The 22,288-nt window shown below is 39.8% G+C and overlaps 1 protein-coding gene across 1 annotated transcript in view; it reads right to left on the minus strand.

Annotated features, from left to right (window-relative positions):
* SPTLC3 (serine palmitoyltransferase long chain base subunit 3) overlaps positions 1-22,288 on the minus strand; it is a 143,512-nt gene that overhangs the window by 23,791 nt on the left and 97,433 nt on the right. The window contains exons 8-9 of the mRNA XM_008060152.2: positions 18,683-18,902; positions 11,865-11,991 (exon numbers count right to left, since the gene is read on the minus strand). Coding sequence (XP_008058343.1) covers positions 11,865-11,991; positions 18,683-18,902 — 347 coding nt within the window. The remainder of the gene's footprint in view (positions 1-11,864; positions 11,992-18,682; positions 18,903-22,288) is intronic.

Raw genomic sequence — 22,288 nt, forward strand, 5'->3', positions numbered from 1 at the left:
TTAGTCTAAATGCCCATGTTTTTAAGTTGTAATTTACAATTTTCTGATAATGATGCCATTTTCTGCCTCATCGCATCCTCTCTTTGAAAAAAAAAAGTCCTTAATGCCCGTATGTAACTATTTCCACAATACACACTCTCCCTTTGTCTGGCCTGACTTGTAGAGCCATTCCAATTTTATGTCACTTTAATTTTTTTCTAGGGAAGCATTATCCTCAGGGTTCACTTTCTGCTTCTAGAAAGTACACAGCATTGAGAAATTTAACAACATAATAATTATAATGATGTCAATACCTGCCACATGCTGAGACTGAGTACTGTGTAAAAGAAACCACAAGGAGTTGTAGTAAAAGTAAGACTAGGAGCTCTGGAAGTCCCTATAAGAAGAAAAGAGGTCCATCTTCAGTCCTTTGGACTATATTTTCCTTCTGTTCTTAGCTTGTACTTCAGATCAAGAGTTTATTTACCAAGACAAAAGGAAAAGATTGGGAAACTATCTAAAATACACAATGTTTCCTAAATATATGGCCATCAGAAAGTCTGAGGGAAAAAAATGTCCTAGACATTTGTGGTTAAGATTTGTGGCAAAGACTGGCTAGCTATTCACCAAATTCATTTCTTCCCCCTACACTGTAGCATCATCAACTTCATTTCCCAGGCTCCTTCACAGTTAGGCAAAATCATGTGACTGACTTGAACCAATGGAATGTGAATGGGAATGTAATATGCCTTTCCAGCTATGGCTCATGAAAACATCACATGCACAATCTTCCAAACACCTTACTCCTTTGCCAGCAACCTAGGAAACCATATGAGGAACCACAAAATGGAAGGAGGCTGGATTTCTAAAAGAGAACTATCTGCCCAATAGGAGCACTATTTGGACACTGTGTAAGGAAAAAATAAATTTCTATTGTGTTCAGCCACAGATATGTTTGTTTGTTACAAGTAATATGCTTTATTTAATGCTGACTCTACAAAGAAGGATACTATGAAAAACTTTCAAGGATTCAAAATCCTAATGTCCCTTTACCTTTCATTGTCTGTATGGTGTAAAAGGAAATCTAAATTTTTCTGTGGTAGTTTTAGTTTCTTAACTTACTAGTCACCAAGTAATGTCATGAAAACATGGAGTTTCTTGATTGAAAAACATCCTGGGAGGATAAAAAAAAAAAAAGTCATTCTGGATGCTTAAGAATCAATCTACCCTCCTCTGTTTTAGAAATGTACTTCAACTTGGACAGAGAGGATTAACTGGTGCCCAGTCCCACCTGATTACTGTGTATAAAAAAGTCAAATGCACTTTTGAGTTTTAGATGGAGTCTCCATAAGAAACTTTAAGTGAGGGATTCAGTTAACTACTTGGATCCATAAAAGAAAAAGTCCATTTGTTCTTCTGCTATTGTAGCATTGGCTTGAATTGTCCAGCGTACTCACCTCACCTCTATTTAATAGAATCTAGACAAATCCTTAGCATACATAATGTAAAACTCTGCGTTTATCCAAAGAATTGAAAAGGGACTATAGGTCTTGGCCTATGCATTCACCCACCCATGAGATGATTATAACCACAGTATTTAAACCAAATTCATTCTATAGGCAACTCCTAAAAAATAATGTAATTGCTTATAAACAGTGATTAGATTACAAGGCTTGTCCATGAAATCTGCTTAGTCTTAAATCCAGTATTGGCTATTCATTAATTCACATATGTGATGGCACAGTGAAGTAATGAATCAGTATCTATTTGGAGAGCTGTGTTGGGGTATGTATAATTAACATAATAGGAGCAAAACCTACAGGAGACTGAAGGAAGGAAGAGTAATTTTCTGACTGAGCCATAAACATATGACTTTAGAAGGATGAATATGTACTTTAGAGATAAATAATGGGAGCAGTGGGCTGTGGAGAGAGATGAGAGCCTTCCAGATAGAAGAAAAACCATGAGCACACATAGGGACATAAGATGTCTGGAGAATGGTTGTTGAGATGTGGCCAAAACGAACGCTCAAGGACTCATTCATTCAGCTAACATGTGCTACTTGAAATTGGAGACAGTGTCTCTGCCCTCATGGCAATTGTATTTTCTTGGGAGAAACAGATAGTAACCCAGGAAACAAATCCATATTCCTAGTGGTAATAAATGCTATGAAGAAAAATAATGAGGACTGAGGGAGTAGACAGAGTAACCCCACAGGGAAGGGAATGCTATTTTAGGGAAGGTCTCTCTGGGTTGATGGCAAGAACTAGAAGGGTCACTACAGCATGAACTCTCAAGCTGTTCTGAGACCAGATTTCCTCTGAGTCCAAGTCTGGACTCTAAACTTGTTTTGGGAGATAGATTTGAGTAGCAGAAAGCACAGGGGCACTTGTGTTTGGGGTCAAGAACAAGGAAGGCTGTGTGGCAAAGGGGAAACATGAGGGATGGTTTTAAGTCTTTGGGAAATCAGAGAAGGCCCACATTGCTTTATTTGATTTTGTAGAGAGATTCTTTCTGTGTTTGTGGAGATAAAAACAATTTGATCAACAGCATTTTTAAAAACTTATCTGTTTTTAAACATGCTCTGAACTTAAACTAACAGAATATGTACTTTCCCACGGTGTGGAAGCCAAATGGTCATCTTTAGTCCCTCAGATGTTCTCAGTGAATAAAACCAGGGACTGTGCAATGAAGGAACAGAATATTCAGGTGTAATTTTAGAATAGGCAACATCACCATAAAATATAACACTATATAGCCATATAATATAGTATAACACCATAATATAATAAAATGTGAATTTAAAACCCATCACCTTCCTGGTTCAGGAATGGAGAGCCTTCTCCCAGAGTCTAATACCCAAAGGAAAAAAAAAGAGTATCGTGTTAGCTGAGAGCCTTCATTTCCCAACCCTGCTAAAGACAGCATGTGATGTGCAAGTAGAATTCTATAGCTTCCAAGGTAACAACTTCTACACAGATGGAACGTTTTGAATACTTCCCGAGTCATCCAATAAATACAACCTCAGAAGGGTCTAGTGTGAGGAAGCTTTCTGCTGAGGAGCAATTCTATTGAATATTTCCTGCTTAGATCGTGTTTTGATATCAATGTTAACTTCTGAAGGGCAAAGGAAGACCACACTGATTAAGGAATACTTATACCAGCACAATGGTTGGGGTACTTAGCTCTAATTTGCAGACTTAATTTTCCCATCCTTTTCTTATTGACCTTTTTAATAAAGTTCATTAAAACCTGGGTTTCATTTTCTGATAGGCTTGTTCAGATTTACCTTCCTATTGAAAGTGGAGAATTGAGGTAATTATCTTGAAAATATCTAAATTTGATGGATAGTATCTAAGATGATTGAGGAAGGATAATAATAATACTGTTATGATATTTGTGTACTCTTTTGCAGCAATAACCCATGAGTGCTACATGGAGAGATCATATGAAATTAAAAAGAGAAAATATCCCATTGCCACTCTGTCTTATTAAATACACACACACACACACACACACACACACACACACACACACACACACACATATTTTGAGTTGGAGTCTCATTCTTGTTGTCCAGGCTGGAGTGCAGTGGCACGGACATGACCACTGCATCCTCAACCTGTCCTTTTGCCTCAGCCTTCCAAGTAGCTGGAACTACAGATACATGCCACCATGTCTGGCTAGTTTTTGTGATCTCTTGTAGAGACGAGATCTCACCAAGTTGCCCAGGCTGGTCTTGAACCCGTGGGCTCAGACAATCCTCTTGCCTTGGCCTCCCAAAGTGTTGGGATTACAGGCTGAGTCACCACGCCTGGCCTAAATCCCTATATTTTTACGAGTCTTGTATAGCTAATTTTTTCCCAGGAAGAACACAATTCATTATTCCATTTTAATTTTACTTTTAGCTTTTCTCTACCTACACAATATCCAGATATATCTTCCCCTCCCCACCACAGTACCCAGAAACTCCTTAGTTTGAGGGCAGAGAGGAACAAGTATGACTTTGAAGAAAAATAGAAAATTTCATTTTTCTCAAGCTTACCATTTAAATAGAGGAGATTTTATTAGCAATGATACAGGTGTATTCTTCTGAAATCAGATATTATATATTAAGAATTAAAATTTTGTATTTATTTTCACTTGTAAGTAAATTTCCATTACTGTTTTTTCCTCCAAACATTACTGGCCACTCAGTTATAAATGAGTCAAATATTTTCATGCATGTTATAGAAAATTGTGGTTTTGTGATTCAGAAAGTTGGTGATTATCCCACCAACCTAGCACTGAAGAAACAGAAAATAATTTATCAACTCATAGACATTATGATCTTTTAATAATCATATAGTTATTGCAGTGAAATAAGGATTGAGCTAGTCAATAGTGTAATTCAAATTTAAGTACTGGCCTGCTCGTTATAGCTATTTCTGTCTTTGGTTAAGTTTTATATTTTAAAAGACATATTACATATAAATTCTAAAATATTCAAGGATTTAGTCCTTCAGGTAAATGGATCTGGAGATCTAAAATCTGCATATTAGCAAGTAGTCAAAGTAATTGCTTGCCATATAATTGCTACTTCATCCTGATATGAAATTGAAAGAATATAAGAACCTTAGTATCTGATATTCAATAAATGCGTCAAGTTGAACAGATCATCTTTTCTCAAAAAAAGTGCCAATATTATTTCAACATCATGTCACCAAAATTGTAACAACCACAACAGGAAGATGAGGAGGGTGATAATTACTTTGCAAAGTCAAGTAGATCCTACATAATTATAGCAAAAGCCATTTCTTCCAAGTTATGAATGTGAAATATTTTGCCGTAAGTTATTCCTAAAATAAATTAATACTTAGTGGTGTTGCCTATTGGGAATTTCCTTTCTCACCAAATGAACTCAACCTATTGAAGATGCACGAAAAGCTAAAGAGTTTAAGTAATTACTATGAACATTATCCTGTCCATTTCAAGGGACAAAAGTTATTGGAGAAATGGCCGTATCACTGCCAGGTGCCTACTGTCAAAGGAAATAATATAATTGATGTTGTGACCATGAATTTTTAATGACTTTACATACTTTGAAAATTATGAGAACATGGGTTTAAGGGAGAGACTGGTGTGAGGAACATGAACTTCATGAGCAGTAAGCTCTTTGCTTTTCCCGATGCCGAAGTGGTCAAGGGGATTGGGGAAGACTGGAGAGGTGCTTATAGTAATTGAGTGAACGGGGTTGGTGTTTTGCGTTAAACAGATTTAAAGAAGTGGATCAACACATGTCTCATATTTTTCTCTTTTTTTTCCTGTCTGTTATTCTTCCTCTCTTTTTGCTAGGTCCTTTACCTTTGTCTGCATTTGCCAGAATCCATCTTCTGTTTTTTTACTGTTCCTCCATGCATATACCCTTAACTGTTTCCTGTATGTAGCAATGTGGTTATTAAACTTGTGCCTGCACCAGAACCACCCGGAGGGATGGCTGAAACAGTCTGCTGACCCCTAGAGCTTCTGAGTCAGAAACACTTCATCGCAGTCCTAAAGCCTCAGGTAATGCTGCTGGTCCAGGGATTCCCCCTTCCCTACTTTGAGAACCACTGCTTGTGGTCATCTCTCTCTCCCATCAGGCACTCTCATCACCATGAAACATGAAGTAGTGATCAGGGACACAAAGGCAGCATTTTCCAATATCAATGGCTCTATAATAAGCATATGGATGTCATGAGTAAAAGTGGACATGTACATAGGCAAGACTACATGGAAGATGCTGACCTTGGTGAGCAAGGTCAATTACTCAGATGGCCGCTATTAGGTATCCAGAGAGTCTGCGGAAGTCTTTTGATGAAAAGATAGCTCTGAACAGATATTTTATTAGTATCTGCACAGTGGCACAATTGGGACTTAATACATTTTTTTCCAGTTCAACTTGAAAATATGTATTGAAGGCCTGTGATGTGTCAGGCACAGTGCTTATCACTGATTATATGAAGATGGCATGGGGAGATGATGGTTTCTATCTATAAGAAATCCACAATCCATTAGAGTCTGATGGGAGGAAGAGAATGGCCACAAGGCCATTATCCAGCAGTAGTTCTCAGAGGGTGGTTCCTACACCAGCAGCATCCACATCACCTGGAGCTTTTGGAACTGCCACAAGCACTTCATGCAGAAATCTCTGGGGGATGGGGTCAGCAAGCTGTTTTGGAAAGGAAACAGGAGAGAATACTTGTGCAAAGGGAAATATAAAGAGAACAGAAGCTGGGATTTCAGCAAAAACAGACAGAGGAAGAGGCCTCATGGAAAAGGAAGAACACATGAAAAAATAAGAGAAAAGTCAGAAAAAAAAGAGTATCTTTACAACTAAGGGAAAAATATTTTTTTTTTTTTTTTTGAGTCAGAGTCTCACTGTGTTGCCCAGGCTGGAGTGCAGTGGCACAATCATGGCTCCCTGCAGCCTTGACCTTCTGGGCTCAGGTGGTCCTTCTGCCTCAGCCTCCTAAGTAGCTGGGACTACAAGCATGCTCTACCAGACCTGGCTAATTTACTTTAGTTTGTTTTTTTGTAGAGACGACGTCTCGCTATGCTGCCCAGGGTCTCCAACTTCTGGCTAACACAATCCTCCCGCCTCCGCCTCCCAAAGTGCTGGGATTACAGGCGTGCACCTGGCAGGGAAGACCATTTTTAAAGAAAGAGAATGGTGTGGAGAGGTCAAGTCTAAGTTGGCAGGAGGAGCAGGAGAGCAGGTGGGCAAGAGTGGCCTTGAGGGAGCAGGGCCCATGGGGTAAGAGGGCAGAGAACAGGCTTTGGAGCTGGGAATTATGTGGGGAGCAAGGACATGAAGCAAGCAGAAGAGGTCACTCTTCTGAGAAGATTTGCCACAGTGGAAGGGATAAGGCTTGGTGGCTGTTTGAAAACGAAGAAGGGGTAAAGAAAAGCTGTTAGGATGAGGAAAATCAGTGAGTACATATGTGGTTGAGAAAAGGAGTCAGTGCCTTTAGAAGGTGGAAGGCAGAGAATCAGTCACAGAGATGTAAAGGAGATCAGAGTTATTTATTTGCTGAGATAAGAGAGAATGAGGGAAGAATTCTGTCTTTCAATAAACATTTGCTGGACACATAGACTTGCCAGGCACTGTTCTCAATGTCAGAAATAGGCAAAAGACTTATTTTCCTGGAGATCACATTCTAGTGAGAGAAAATAGACAATAAGCAGATACATATATAAGTTGTCTCATAAATGCTATAAAGATTAAAGCAAGGTGAGGAAAAGTAGAGGGACAGGAGGGCATGTATTTAGGATAAGACAACTTCCCTAAGAAGGCAGATTGTGATCAGGGAAGGGAGGGGGTGGGTCATACAGAAGGGCAATTCTAGAAGGAGTAACAAGTGCAAAGGCCCTTCGATGTGAGCTACTTCTTGTGTTCTAGGAAAAGCAAGGACGCTGCTGCTTGCAGTGGACTGGGCGAGGGGAAAGATAGGGAATATGGAGGGCTGTATTCTAAGAAACCATGAAGGCCACAATCTGAACACTGACACTGAATAAGGAAACTTGTGGCAAGTTCTGAGTTGGGAAGTAACATGGTCTGACTTATCTTTTCTCCTCTTCCTGTTCCTCGCCCTCCTCCTCCCTCTCCTTTTTCTGCTCTTCCTCCTCTTCTTCCTCTTCTTCCTCTTCTTCCTCCTCCTTCTAGATAATTTTGCCTGCTGGATGGAGGACATGCCATAAAAAGGCAAGGACAGAAGTGGGGAGAACATTCCAGGAGCCTCCTCCAGTAATCCAGGTGAGAGGTGATGGAGAGAGTGGTAGGGATGTGAAAAGTTTTCAGATTCTGGATATATGTCCAAGGAAATGCTGCAGGAATTGCTGATAGAGTCAGTAGGTGTGAGCTCTGAGGGAAAGAGAACTCCAGGATGGGCAAAACTATTGGGAAATTTGCAGAAGGAAGGGAAAAAAGAAGAGTTAAATAATAGCAACCTTACTGAGTGTTTATTGTGTATCAAGCATCATGCTGAGCTCCTTACCTATATTACATCATTTACTTCTTCTGACAACCTGAATTTGTGATGAAAGAACTGAGGCTACGAGTGTGTGAGCAACTTGCCAGTCACAGAGCAAATGGTGGGCCAGGCGCCAGCCCCCCTGCAGTCTGGCGATAGAACACACTCCATTAATCACCCGTGAGATACAAACTCTATCTTCTCTGAGAAGTGAAAGGTTATCCTGAGTTGGGGAAAGAGGGTGTAGGAAGGCATAGTCAAGATTGGGAATTCAAAAAGAATGCTGACTGATTAATTGCACAATGTACATCAAAGATTTAAACAACAATAAGAAGACAACTATTAACAATGCTTTCTCTTGGGGAGTTGATATGGTTTGGGACTCATCCTCTTGTGTTGGCTTGCACCATGTCTAGATGAAGAAAATGACTGAGCTGTGGTCCTTCTGAACCTTTCTGAAAGTAACCTCAATCACTAAGTGATCCCTTCCCCGCACCCAGTCCTATGAGATAAACGTGCCCATGATCTTATTTAGCATAAACACTAACCTGAAATTGGACTGGCTGATGAGATGGAAGTTGAGTCATGACGTATTTATTAAGCCAAGCACTGAGTTTGACACTCAGAGGAACACCAAATTAATTCAAGACACATTTCTTGCCCTTAAGGGGCTGACAGCATTGGCTTGGCTGAAGGACCACCCAACATCCATTAGGATGGAGAAATCAAATCTCTACTTTGGGCTCATTGTACTGCACAGAGTGACAGGCCAGGAGATTAAAAGGGCCTTGGTGCATGTGGAATGCACGCCCAGCCTGCAGTTCCTCAGCCTGTGTGCATTAACTCCACAAGCAGCCTGGCTGCAGAGTGAAGGTGGCTGTTTGTGCATAAACATTGTCATTTCACTGGGACTGCTATTTCATCTTTGAACCTTGGCATCAAAGGAACACTGACCTTATTCCTGTAGCTTGCCTTTCTTTGAAGCGTATGGTTTTGCATTGCAGATTAAAGTGAAGACATTCATCAAGGAACAGATCTGGCCAACCGCTTCCCAAACTCAACCCGAAACAAAGCCTTGAAAGGCTCCACTCACAGTTGTAGTGGAATGGGCCGAAGATGAAGGATCCGAGCCAGGCTCCTCTTTCTCAGATCCTGGAAGGCGGCTCTCGCATGACACAGTGCATCTCTTTGAGCTCTGGGCAACCTTACCCTGCAAGTCAGTCTATCTCTGCAGACAGGAGTGAGCTAATGTAATATTCCCAACCCGTCCTGCTCATTTTATTTAAAGCAGGCCTTGTTGTAAATGAGGCCAGTGTGATCATTCACTGTGTGCCTTTGAATTCTTCAAAAGATGTGTCAGGCCTAACCACCTGAAACTTGGCTGAGGGTTCTGACACTTTTCTTTGCTACTTCTTTCCTTTGTTCATTTCTTTGAAAAGAAACTGTCCTGTCTTTCTCCCTGGCTCTCCTATCTCTGCTCTAAGAAAACCAGACCTTACAGATAGCATTTACTGCTTCTTTTTTTTTTTCCTATTAAAATTATAGGAGAAGTAAATGAGAAGCTTTAACTGTGAAGTTAAAAAAAAAAAGAATTCTTTAATTACATCATATTAGACTAAGAGAGAGAATCGCTGGAAGTATCTCCCACCTCAGGGTAAGAAAAATTGATGACAGATGATTACTGAAGGGGAGGACATATGATCATATCTTTCTTTAAATGTAACATTTCTGCAGATCTTCAACAGACTTCTGCCTGTGATGAAGCATGAAACCAGTCCAGAGGAAAGAAGGAAATGATTGTAAAGTTGCATTCATGTAAATCAACTAATTCTGATAACATATGCACCAAAGGGTTTAAGGAGTTAGTAAAAATCCTTATTGAGACATAGGCTAATTTTCAGAATAACTGTTTCCTAGTTACTCACCTTTAAAACAAGACCAAAAGATAATTTTGGTCACTAGGAGACAATTCACTTAACTTTCATTTTTGCTTAAATCTCACATAATTGATTTTCCTTTAAGAAATTCTTAAAGTTCAAGAAGACAATTAATATGGCTTTGTGGGAAACCAGTGGTTTCAGACATATTTTTCATACAATCTTACAGCTCATGCAGTAATGGATGCCATGCTTCAGTATTAAAAGGCTGAAAGACTCCTGTTTACTCAATATCTGTATCCCTTAATTTATCCCATCTCCTTTTTTGGGGTGTGGCTATGTGAATAGTTTTGGCAAATGGAGGGTAAGCAAGTTGATAAGTGTCACCTCTAGGCTGACCTTCCTTTTCTCTCTCTCGGTGACCATGGTGAGTCACTGCCCCCACAGTGAGAATTGTGTAGAGAGTTGACTGACTGCTTTGTATAAGACTTGTTGCAAGCAAGAAGCAGCTTGGTTCTGTTAAACCACTGAGGTTTTCAGGATTTATTTGTTATGATGGTATAACCCACCTTATCCAGACTAATCCAGGATCTTAGAGGACATCTAGCCCTACTTCACTTCCCTCCTGCATCACCCCTGAGAAGCGGTTCAAATACTTCTTGAACATCCCAGGGATAATAACACAAGATAGTAGCAAACAATTATATAATGCCCACTAATAGTTTCCAAGCACAATGTTAATATTTAACATAGATTAACATAGATTAATTGACCTAATTATCACCAAAACCTTGACTCATAAATATTATTTTCCTCATTTTATAGCTAGAGGAACTAAAGTATAGAGAAGTCAAATAACTAGTTCAGGGTTAAAAATATAAGTCACTTGGCTAAGGCCACACACGAGTTTTCAGTATCCCAGGAATCTGATCTAGGCAGTCACCTTCAGTCTTGTACCATGAGACCTCCCTAGGCTCTGGACTGTCATATCCTTTTCACAAAGACCTTGTACAAGATGCAGCCATAACACCCCAAAGTCAAGCCCTGCAGGGACCCTAGAGAGCAACCAATCACTGCATTTTATGTGGAGAAAGAAAAAGACCCCTCTCTCTCTCTCTGTCCTCTCTCTGTGTGTAGTAGGATTCTGGTAAAATTTGAATATAATACAGTATTCTGCTGCTTTAAAAATATTAAAAACTGATGGACTTCCCCATACTTCTACTGAAACAGTAGATTTGGAAGGTTGCACTGAACAATGTAGGGCTTCATAGCAGCAGGGAGCTGGGGGTGCGCACATGGATTGTGTAGCCCAGTGGCCAGTTCTGGGGTCAGTGTAAATACTGACTTCCATAAATGCACTCACTAATTTTCCTGGCAGCAAGAGTTGCCTTATTCATCATTGGATCCCCACTGGTGTGTGACATATCACAGACGTTCTATAAACTATCTCTGAAAGACAGAAAAGTCTTTGATAAAACAATTTTTAAAAAAGTAGATTAAGTTAATTTGGGTTGAGCAAAGTAGCACAATTTAACTGTGGTAACCCACTGGAATAGCTGGAAAGTTATTGTATGTATTTTGTCTGTATATCTTCAAATGACCAGTGGTAACTGTCCTCTACTGGTCCCTGGCTATAAAAAAAATTAAAAAAAACTAAAAAAATTGAATGTTAAATTGCCTACTTTGATTCAGGAAACACAAGTGACAGCCCTAAGCAAGCCCAGACAAGCACACACATACATAAAATGTTTGCTTCATTATTAACATAATTGATCATGCAGAATTAGTCAAATTTGGTCATCACATGGAGGCGTATTAGAAAGTTTGCTTCAACAAAGGATTTTTTGGTGTGTGTACTAATGAGTTTTAGAACATTTATCACATGGCTTGACTTACAAGTAGTGTTACATAAGGCAAAGGTGTTCATTTGAGAAAGGGGGAGATGGATAGAGCTGAAGGGAGACAGAAGCTTGGGAGAGGAGTTCTTGGGAACTGTGCTCTCTGCAGACCCTCTTACCTTTTGTGGTCCCATCCAGTCCCATGATTAATTTCATTGATCTGATGATTTGTTCTGCTATCGGGGGGCTCATGGATGTAGCATAAACAGCACTATGCGAGTAAGCTCGTAAATAATCCACAAGGTCCTTAAATAATGGGGGAGAAACCCAAAAAGAAAGCAAATAAATCTCAGTATTGGTGGTGAGAATTACATCTAGCTTCATCCCCATCCCTCATATCAAAAGACATTTGATCTCACAGCTCAAAAGGTGAATGTGGTCTGACTTTCAATAGGTGTCACCATTTTTTCTGTCTTCTTCCTAGTCTCACTCTCAACAATCCAGGATTCATATGAAAGTGAGATGCTGCAAGTTTGGAGTTGAAATTTAAGGCAAAACCAAATGCATGAAGGAAAAATGATTTCCAATGCATTTGTTGAATACCTACTCTGTGTGAATGCTGATGAGTATTCAGGAGTACCCCAAAATATAGGACATGGTCCTTGCCCTTGAAAATATTATATATTGTTTTGCCCATGGACAAGTAATAGTAGAAAAAGTAGCAGGACATGCAAACTAGTATGTACAACAGAACTACAAGATGCAGAGAGAAGAGAGAGGGTGTTGCTAGTTGGATAGGAGAGATTCCAATGAGGAGATGGGATAGATTATCATGGGATAGATGGGATAGAATGATGACAGATAAAGAGAAAAAGAGAACTTAGAGGAGTAAGGAGGTGGTAGAAGAAAAAAATTGAACAAAAGTGTAGAGGCAAGAAAGCAGAAGGCATATATAATGGATTGCAAAAACGGCTGTAATTCTTTCACTCCCTGTATTCACGCTCTTTGCAATCCAACTTTGCAGCTCCTTCCATCAAGAGGTAGATAAATCTGGCCTGACCTGTGACCTTCTTTGACCAATAGAATGTGGCAGAGATGATGATGTGCTAGTTCTGAGGGCAGGTCTCAAAAGGCTTCAAGTGCTCTGGTTCTCTCAGAGCTCTCTTCAACTGCCATGTGAACAAGCCGGAACTAGTCTGCTGGAGGGTGAAAGCCATCAAGGTAGAGAAGTGCCATCCCAGCTCAGGCCATCCCAGGCCCACCAGTGCCCAGATGACCCAGCATTTGACTGTCCTGCAAAAGCAAACCCAGCTGAAGCAATTCCAAAAGCAAGCCCCAAAGAACTGCCTAGCTGAACCCAGTCTACGTAGTTGATGTGAAGAATTGTGAGCTAATTACATAGTGATGTTTTTAGCCAGTAAGTTTTTTTTGGGGGGGGGGTGGTTGTGTGGGGAAGTAGTTTGTTACATAGCAAAAACTAATTGATACAGTGTGTTTGCAGGACAGCAAAGGACAGTTTGAGTAGAGTTTAGGGTGATGAGAGGTTGTCCCCTTGAGGGGAGGTATAACCCAGGAGTTTCATACAGCACAGGCTCTAGAATGTAATTGCTTGAGTTCAAATCCTGGCTTTGCCACTTACTGCTATGTGACCATGAGTGAGTTACTAAGACTCTGTGCCTTAGTCTGAGTCTATGAAAAATGAAATAATAGTTAATACCTACCTCAGAATCATAATGAGGATGAAATGAATAAATACATATATTTTCTTAGAAAAGTGTCTAGCACTAGTGAATACCCGATGTGGTTGGTGATTATTGTTGATGAGTGGCCACTTCAAAGATTCTTAGAACTGGGAGCATAGGGTGGGAGGAGGGGACCAAAATATAAAAACTCCTTGGAGTGTCTTCACTCTGGCTCCCTCATTTCATAGAGGGTAATGTTCTTAGGTTATGTAACTACCCATGGGCAGAATCAGACATCAAACTGAAGATTTTCATTTTGGCTCCTCCTTATCCTTATTGGGAGGGGTAGCAGTAGGATAAAAAAAAAAAGAGGGGGAAAGAGTGGCAATTTAAAGAAGGGAGGACCCAGACCTGATGACAGATTGAAAGACTCTAAAGAGATAATGAGGCTAGAAGCTAACACTAGAGCTGGTACTCACTGGGGGCTTGAGGTTCCATTTAAGAACTTTGCAAGTGTTAACTCATTTAAGCTTCCCAATAACTCTATGAAGTAGGCACTATTTTTATTCCAGTTTTGTAGATGGAATAAGAGAGTCACAGAGGGGTTAGACATTTATTCCCAAAAAGGTAGTAGAATAGGGATTTTGGCTGAAAGGACCTGGTTCTAGTGATTCTAACCTTAGACCACACTCTATTGCTTTTCCAGACTTCTCTCCAGAAGAGCAAGCTTGGTGTGGCATGAGAGGATTCAGGAGACCACAGACACCAACTCAACTCTACTTCACAGAGATTACTCCTCTCTTTTGGGAGCTTGGGGGAAGAATTCTTGATATACTCAAGTCTATATAGTACTAAGCCACAGACTAAATCATATCAATCTCAAAACGTTTCATGTCTATCTATCTCTCTTCTTTCTCCAAAAGGGATTGCAACCTCCCTGAAAGCAGGGATGAAGTTATATACTTCTTTAAACCCACTCTAGAGGGCACTGAGCAGAGGCCTCGTCAATACTGTTGGCCTAATGGAAAGTAGAGGGGCTTCAGATATGGAGGAAGGAAGGCAAAGTTTCTTGAAGTATATGGGGTACTCGGCTGCATTCTTAGGAACAAATATCACCATATTCTCCTAGTTTGGGGGGCCTTGCTGACAAAGACCAGACAGGGAAGCAAAACAAACTTTCTTTGATCCTTAAAAGGGCCCTGATTTTCCTTCATGCATTGAGAGCTTTTATAAAGTCAAGGTCATGAGCATTCTTAGTTTGATTAAATATGTCATCAGTGCATCATTGCACTTTAACATTAAGGCTATCTTTCCCACAATCTTTTTCTTCTTCTTGTTTTTATTTTTTGAACAGAGTTCGCTTTCTCTGAATTTGAGTTTGGAGATGGGAATTAATTTACTTGTGTGGTTCAGAATGTGGGGCTCTTTGAGTAACCTCTGGAGAGCGTCAAGGAAGGTCTTGATTCCTGGCTACTGATTCCCTCCTTTTATTCCTCGTTGAGCACCATGAGTCACAAATTAAGTTGGCTTTGGTCTTTTGCAAGACGAGTCTGGGTTGTGTCTTTCTTCAGGGTGGGTTAAAGATATCCTCATACCAAAGTTTCCAAGTCCATTTATGAGTTCAAAACCTTGATTATTTTCTCTACCCATAGGCCTGGAGTTCAAGGGCAAGGGTGGCTTTTTGGAAGGAAATCAGACAGGAGGCTTTTAGAATAAACATCATCCTGCTCATTCTCTGACCTATTTACTTCAAAGGGCTGTTAAATACAGCCAGGGCCTAGCACTGCGGGGCAGAGTGGCTCTTTTGTGGGGCTTTCCCTTTCCTGGTGTGCAGGCTGCAGGGGTTGACTCTCACCTGTCCTTCTCCAGAACTTCAGCCTTCTCCAGAATTCCAGCCCTATGAGCTATCAGTTCTGAGGGCTACCTTTGCTTTATTCATTTGCAAGTATCTGGTCAGCCTGCGAAGGATGTGGAAGCCAGTGGCATGCAAAAGGACTCTGGCTCCATGCCTGGAGAAAAATGTGGGGTCTGCACTGTTGACCACATCTTCCCAGCAACTGGATAAATACAAATTTCAAAAAATAAAATTAAGAAACCTAGCCCCATCAGCTCAAGATTTCCTCCAAAGAAGCCCTTCATGGTATGGAGCTCCTGCAGGTGGAGAGAAATGATTTGCTGACATTTCTGATGTGATCTGAGAAGATTTCAAAAGAACAGAACCCTCCAAATCAGGCTGCTCATCGTGTGTGGCAGCTCCAAACTCAAGGTGAACAAAAGAGCAAAATCTTGCTGGCCCTTGAGAGGCTGCTTTAGCAGTCTCTCAGAGGTGGGAAGAAGAGGCCACAGCCCAACAGTCACCTCCAACAAACAGGTAAATTTGTAGGACATTTTGTGAGGAAATGGCTGAGACCAAAACAAAACTTCTATTCTCTGAGGTAGTATTTTCTTCACGCTAAACCATTTTTTTCCTCTTTTTGTTTCTAGATATTTTTCTCTTACATGACTATATCTGGTTGCTAATATAAGGCTCTGACTTTGAGTCTATTCCACAAAGATGTCTAGAACCTCCTAGGTACTCTTATTGGGAATACAGTCCCTCTACAACAATATTGGCATCATTGAAAAAGAGAGTTGAGAGCCAGATGTGTTTCTTTGTTTTCTAGGTTTTTGGACCCTAGTAGTTTTCAAATCTTAAGATTTATTAGGAACTCCATGAACATACTGAAATTAAAATTAGGGTTTCATAAAAATATCTGGGGATGTGTATATTTTAACATTTTTTCATGGTTAATTGTGTTGCTTTTGTATCATTGGTTTAGAATCTAGATATTTGTTAGTACCCCCAGACAGAGATACACTGCCAAATATGTAATGAAACTCTGAAAATTCTACTTATTTTGAACAGGTAAATAGAAAAACTCTTTTTCAAACACAAATCTTTAGTATTTCCCTAATCCCATGTTCTTTCAGTTAAACAGACTCAAAACAAAAATTCTTCATGAAATTATCTAAAGTTTAGGGGAATAAAATATATGATTTAAATGGAAATTATACATAATGTAAAATTAGCATAATTTTAAAAATTAAATGCATAGAGGAGAAGATACAGGAATTAAATTAAATCCATTCAATCATGGACTTATTGGGCTGGAATGAAACCAGTTTATCTGGGTTTATCCCAGTCTCAGCCAAACCGTTTCACCTAGGTGTGTCTTTGATTGATTTTCAAATCATCAGGGGATGACACATGCATTTTCTCAAGTGCCTCCCATCTCCTGCTCATCACCCAGGTCTTGGAAGCTGCCCTGTTTTCAAGGTTTTGCATCTTACAGTTTTAAGGCAGTAGGTCTCAGCAAAGGCGAACGGGCCTTTGCCAAACACGCTGTAATACTTACTGCCACCCAGTGGTAAATTCAGACACTGCACTGTAATGTGGAAGGGGAGGAGAAAAGAGGGAAAGAAGGGGAGGGAGGAAGAGGAGGAATGAATGAGGCAGTTTTCTGGATCCCAATAGGCATAGAATGAATGGGCAAAAGTACAAACTTTTCTGCATCCTGATTAATGTACATAATAATCATGTTTGCCATTGCTCAGATGAGCGGACGCTGTGTATACAAGAGCACCTGTCCTTCGGAAGGATGCATGAGAGGGAATCTTAGTGAGCTGCTCCTTACTTCAGTTGATCACAAGCTTTGTGAACAGTGGGTATCAAATAAAGGGACTCTAGGGAGAAAAATGTGGCATCCACCAAATCTGACAACATTTCAAGGATCTGCTTGCTTCAGTTTATTCAGGTGCCTTTGGTTCAGGAAATAGAGTTACGCTTGGTTAAAAATCTTGCAGCTTAGAACTGCTGCTAAAGTAATCACAAAACCACAAGCTCACAAAGCAATGTAGTTGGGATATGGGAGCTCCTACATTTGAAACCCTCTGATCCCACTGCTTCGACAGTCTAGGTAGAGAACATTTAACCTTTCACTAATTTGAGCTGAATTTTGTAAGATCCTGGGCATTCCCTATGTTTTTAGCATTACCCAGCTAATTCCCACCGGCCAGTGGAGAGAGGATGAAAAACAATGCTTTGAGCCCGAAAGAAAACAGTGTTTATTGAAGAGTAAAGACCACTTACAACTCTGAACATTTTAAGCATCTGTGCGTCTCATGACAGGGCCAGTGGCCAAAATTAAATCTGTTGTTTTAAATCACAGACTTTCAATGAGAGGGCTGTTTTCTGCTGCACTCCCTGGCATGTCTAACTGGTTTACCAGAAAGCTGAACTCTTCTTCCTGCTCTTCCCAATGGATAAGGAATTGGGACTTTTTGTTGCTGCCACCTGGACACACCGGTTTTGGGCCTATTGTGTTGTTCTAGTCAGAGCCAACATCACTGTCACACGAGCTCTTTGGGACAGGTGTGGGTTTGTCTGAGATAGCTGTCAGGACTTGGATAAGCCTGTCCTCTAATAAGGCAGACAACTGACACCTTCATCCCTCAAACTCAGGTTTGAACATTTGATTTTTTTCTCCTTCCCTTCCCTCTTCTTTTTAAATTTCTCTCAAACATTTATTGTTTTATATTCACAACTCCCTTGGTGATTAGAATGACAGGGCCAATGTTCAGTTAACAGTCTAATCCTGTTAGATCAGAAATTTAAAGATATATAGATAAAATATCATAGGATGGCAAGATTTGACCTATGGTTTATCCAACATAGAAAAAATTACTTTGCTGAGAAAATGTGTTAAAAGTACTTTCCTGATCCTGCCACCATTTTGATTAAAACCCTTAAAACTCTTAACTTGCAGCACAGGGTCAGTCTCACTAATACCCAACCTTTGTCTACTGTTATTATTACCCGCTTTATGTTTTGCATGCCACAAGAAAAGGGTTACTAATAGTTTTCCTCACATCCCCTTGTCCCTTCTGTGGCTTGGTAGACATGATGCCTTCTCTGTGAAATATAATCCCCCATCATTTGTCTACGAGACTGATGTTCATTCTAAAAGATGTCCTAGATGCCACCTAACAGAGGTAATTGTCCCTCTCCTTGGTATTATGTACTGATGTACATTGCAAGCATTATCATTTTATTTTAATGTGATTACTCATGATGTGCTCATTACTATTATTATTAAAGGGGGAGTTGCTTGATATTCTGGGCCTTACCTGGCTGTGAACTCACCATAGCTAGGCTGCAGTGACCAGTCAAGGTGGGGTGAACTGTACTGAAGCTTTCACGGAATTCAGAGAAGCCCTGCAAACTGTGTCCCCAGAGTGTTCAGGTTTTAAACAGACACAAGTAGTCCATCTCTTACCTTCCTTCCGGCTAGGTAACCTCCTGCAGCTCCGAAGCTCTTGGTGAATGTGCCCATGTACACATCAACTTCGCCAGGGTCTATGCCAAAGAATTCTGTGACACCCCGGCCAGTTGGGCCCAAAGACCCAATACTGTGGGCTTCATCTATGTAGAGATAAGCCTTGTATTTCTTCTTCAGAGCTATGATCTGGGGCAGATGCACAATGGAACCTTCCATGCTAGGGCAGAAGGAGAAATGCTCAGAGCAAATGAATACCCTACTGTGAAGTTCTGTCCATCTCCCCATCAATGCATCCTAGACAGTCTACCCTGACACCTGTCAGGGATGACAGGGACATGTCATTCCTTTCCTCTGCAAGCATGTTTTATTTGGCTAAGACACCCTCTCAATCTTGTAAGTCTGCTTCAGCATCTATGCTACTTGAATAAACTAATTTATATTCAGTGAATTTGAGTGCTTTAGGTCACAATTAATTCCCAAGTAAACACTCAGCTCACTGAATTATTGATTCAATTGGTTTGTAAAGCTGACTAGTGTAGATAGGCTGGCCATTTTGGGCTCTAGATATTCTTCTAGATTTAAATAAATTGCTCATTGGCAATCCACTGTTATATGCCTGGCATTGCCTACTTGGCTATCTGTGTTATTCCCATGAATTGCTGTCAAAAAACAGACAAAGGTGATAAAGAAAACAAGAACAGTGTTTTATTCTGTTTGACCTAAACTTAGTATTGAATTACCAGAAATTAAGGGAGGGAATTAAAAACACACAAACAAATTTTAGTTAAGATATCATAGTATTAACTGAAGTACCAAAGAGAGTCCTTAGGACATCCTTCCTGTTGAGTACTCACTGCAAGCCAAAGACTTATTTCAGGTACCTGGTATGTCCCCTGTTTCTGTTACTTTAAGGCAATGGAACAGAAAGTTGAGTGAGCTTCAGAATGCCCTGAAGGCTCTGTTAAAACACATGTTGCTGGACCCTTGTCCCTGGAATTTCTGATTCAGTAGGTCTGGCATAGGCTGAGAATGGGCATTTCTTCTAAGCTCCCAAGAGATTCTGAGACTAGTGGTTGGGCACCACACTTTGAGGACGATGCTATTGATACACTCTTTCATTTTAGCCCCAAGTGTTTTATTTTTCATAATATTATACATTGCAAAAGCACTTCCAGTCCTCCATCAAAGGGGAAAATATGAAGTCAATAAATAAGTAAAATTGAAATTTATATTTACATGGCACCTCGGGACCTCAATGGATTTAAAAAGAACTGACTCTCGTCAGTTCTCAGAACACTTTGTAAGCTGTGTCTATGTTGCACACAGTTTTGACTGCACTGACAGGCGAGTTGTATGAAAACACACAGACTCACGAACTCACAACACAAAGGAACTTGTCAAACAATTCAAGCAACTCTTTAGTTCAAGAGCTAATCAATGGACTCGAGCAGAAAACTGAACTTCTCCCTTTTTTCTAATTATTTATTAGATTCAATTTGATGTATTTTTAAAAACATAAGCTTAAGCGTTAGGCTGATTCCGTCAAAACAGCCCAACTGGTGTGTACAGTCACTCAGACCAATGGGTGTTGGTTTGGAGGGAGTGTCATGTTCATCGAGTACAGCATTTGTGTGTTTCACAAGGTAACTTTGAGATCAGATGAGATTGGGCACACTCAGGGCGGCAGGACTTTGGACACACACAGTAATTTTGGATGGCTGAGTTCAGATTTTAATGAAATAAAGACCAAATAGAGTCACCTTTTCTTGTGCAAGTTTGTTAATTACAATATTTTCTCAAATTTATTGCTTGTTAAAGTTGTTTCCATTGGTCCTCTGACTGCCTGTGCTTAGACTGTGACTGCACTACTAACTCCAAACTTGGGCTATTTATATGATGTTCTTCATCTCAGCTTTGTCCTACGTAAAATAAACATGACGATGGGCCGTTTCTCACAGGCTCTTTATAACGATGACTTAAAATCATGCTTGTAAAGTGCTTGACCCATAATAAGCACTCAGTGAATTGTTATTGCTTTTGGGAGGAGGAGCTTAGGGAGGAAATTGTTGCAATGAAGTCTAACTTGAAAAATTGGGAACATTTGACAATGCTTTGTGTTGAATCTTCTAGGAACGAGGCCTAGGAGTATCACACATAATAAATGGCCTCCAGGTACTCAGAATTCTAGAATTTTCTTCTCATCTTTAAAATGTCATAATTTGGTGACACAAATATGCTAAAATTCTGACATGCCATAAATAGCCATTCTTTGTTCTGGAACTGAAGTTGGCAGGAGCCAAAGTTAATGTTCAACAGTGTTTGCAGACACTCCGGGCAGCTAATTAACCATCCATCGATGGGGCTGACCTAGCTGATGCTAGGAGCCTGCCCACCTGGTTTATATTTCTTCCTCTAAGATTAATGACTCTATAATACTTCTGATTTCTGGAGTTAATGCAGGGCACACATAGAGTCCCAGGGAGAACTCAGTTTTTTCAGGGTTATATGCACTCAAACTAAGTTTTCGTTTTCACAATGTGATCAAATTTGAATTGAACCTTTTCCTACAGTGGGATGTTGAGTCTGGTGTGTGCACAAAAAAGCTATCTGTGTTATTCCCATGAATTGCTGTCAAAAAACAGTGCCAAAAACGATAAAGAAAACAAGAACAGTGTTTTATTCTTTCTTCCTGCATGGAAGGTTGTGTTTTTCTTTTGACTTCAATAGAAGAAAAACAACTAAAATACAACCTTAGGTAAAGATAATTCCACCAGTTAATTTGAAGCTCTGTGCAGGGACTTGAATTATTCTTAAATCAGCAAGCATGTGAATAATTTCTTTATATCTTTTCTATTACATAATGCATTAGCTAAGTGACAAGCCTCCTTTTTGAAATCTCCCTCTCACCACCTTTGCCTCCACATATAAACCACATTATCCACTGGCAGGATTGAGAATTAAACCACTGGCTAGTTAACTTGCATGGTGGAAAAAGCTCTTTGGTGGGCCCCAAGTATAACCCAAGACAAGAAAGGAAGCTGGAAAGAAAGAAAAAAGGAGTTAAGATTAATTAAAAAGAAACTACTGTTTTCTTATTCTTTGTCTCTATTTGCTTAAACCATAGAGATATAGGTGAGAGTTTACCACTGAAGTTCTCAATCTTTGAAGTTACATTATTTTGGGAAAGAGGCATAGCTTACATTGTTAGAGAAAATGACATTTTTAGACTTCAGCATATGTGTGTATGTATTTGTTTTGGAAGGGTTGAATATTATTTCTTGATTCATTTTATTTTGAAAGTTTCAGTTCCAGCTATGGTAGTCCACATCCCAGGTTATTTGGGATGCCTCACCCAAATATATTTTTAAATCATTTTGAGATTTCATGTCAACTATGAGTTGACATAAAATCGGCTCCTCGGAGACACAGAATTAGAAAAATGTGACTTTAAAACAATACTTAAAGGAAAATACAGTTCAAAACACTAAACTAATACATTCTATATATTCTTATATATTCTACATATAAATAATAATACCTATAGTTAAGGACATTATGATGATTACTTTTGTGGAATTTTCTGACTTCTTAGTCTTGGCCTTT

The sequence above is a fragment of the Carlito syrichta genome, unplaced genomic scaffold, assembly GCF_000164805.1.
Source record: "Carlito syrichta isolate Samal-C Ts95f unplaced genomic scaffold, Tarsius_syrichta-2.0.1 Scaffold304542, whole genome shotgun sequence".
Lineage (NCBI taxonomy): Eukaryota > Metazoa > Chordata > Mammalia > Primates > Tarsiidae > Carlito > Carlito syrichta.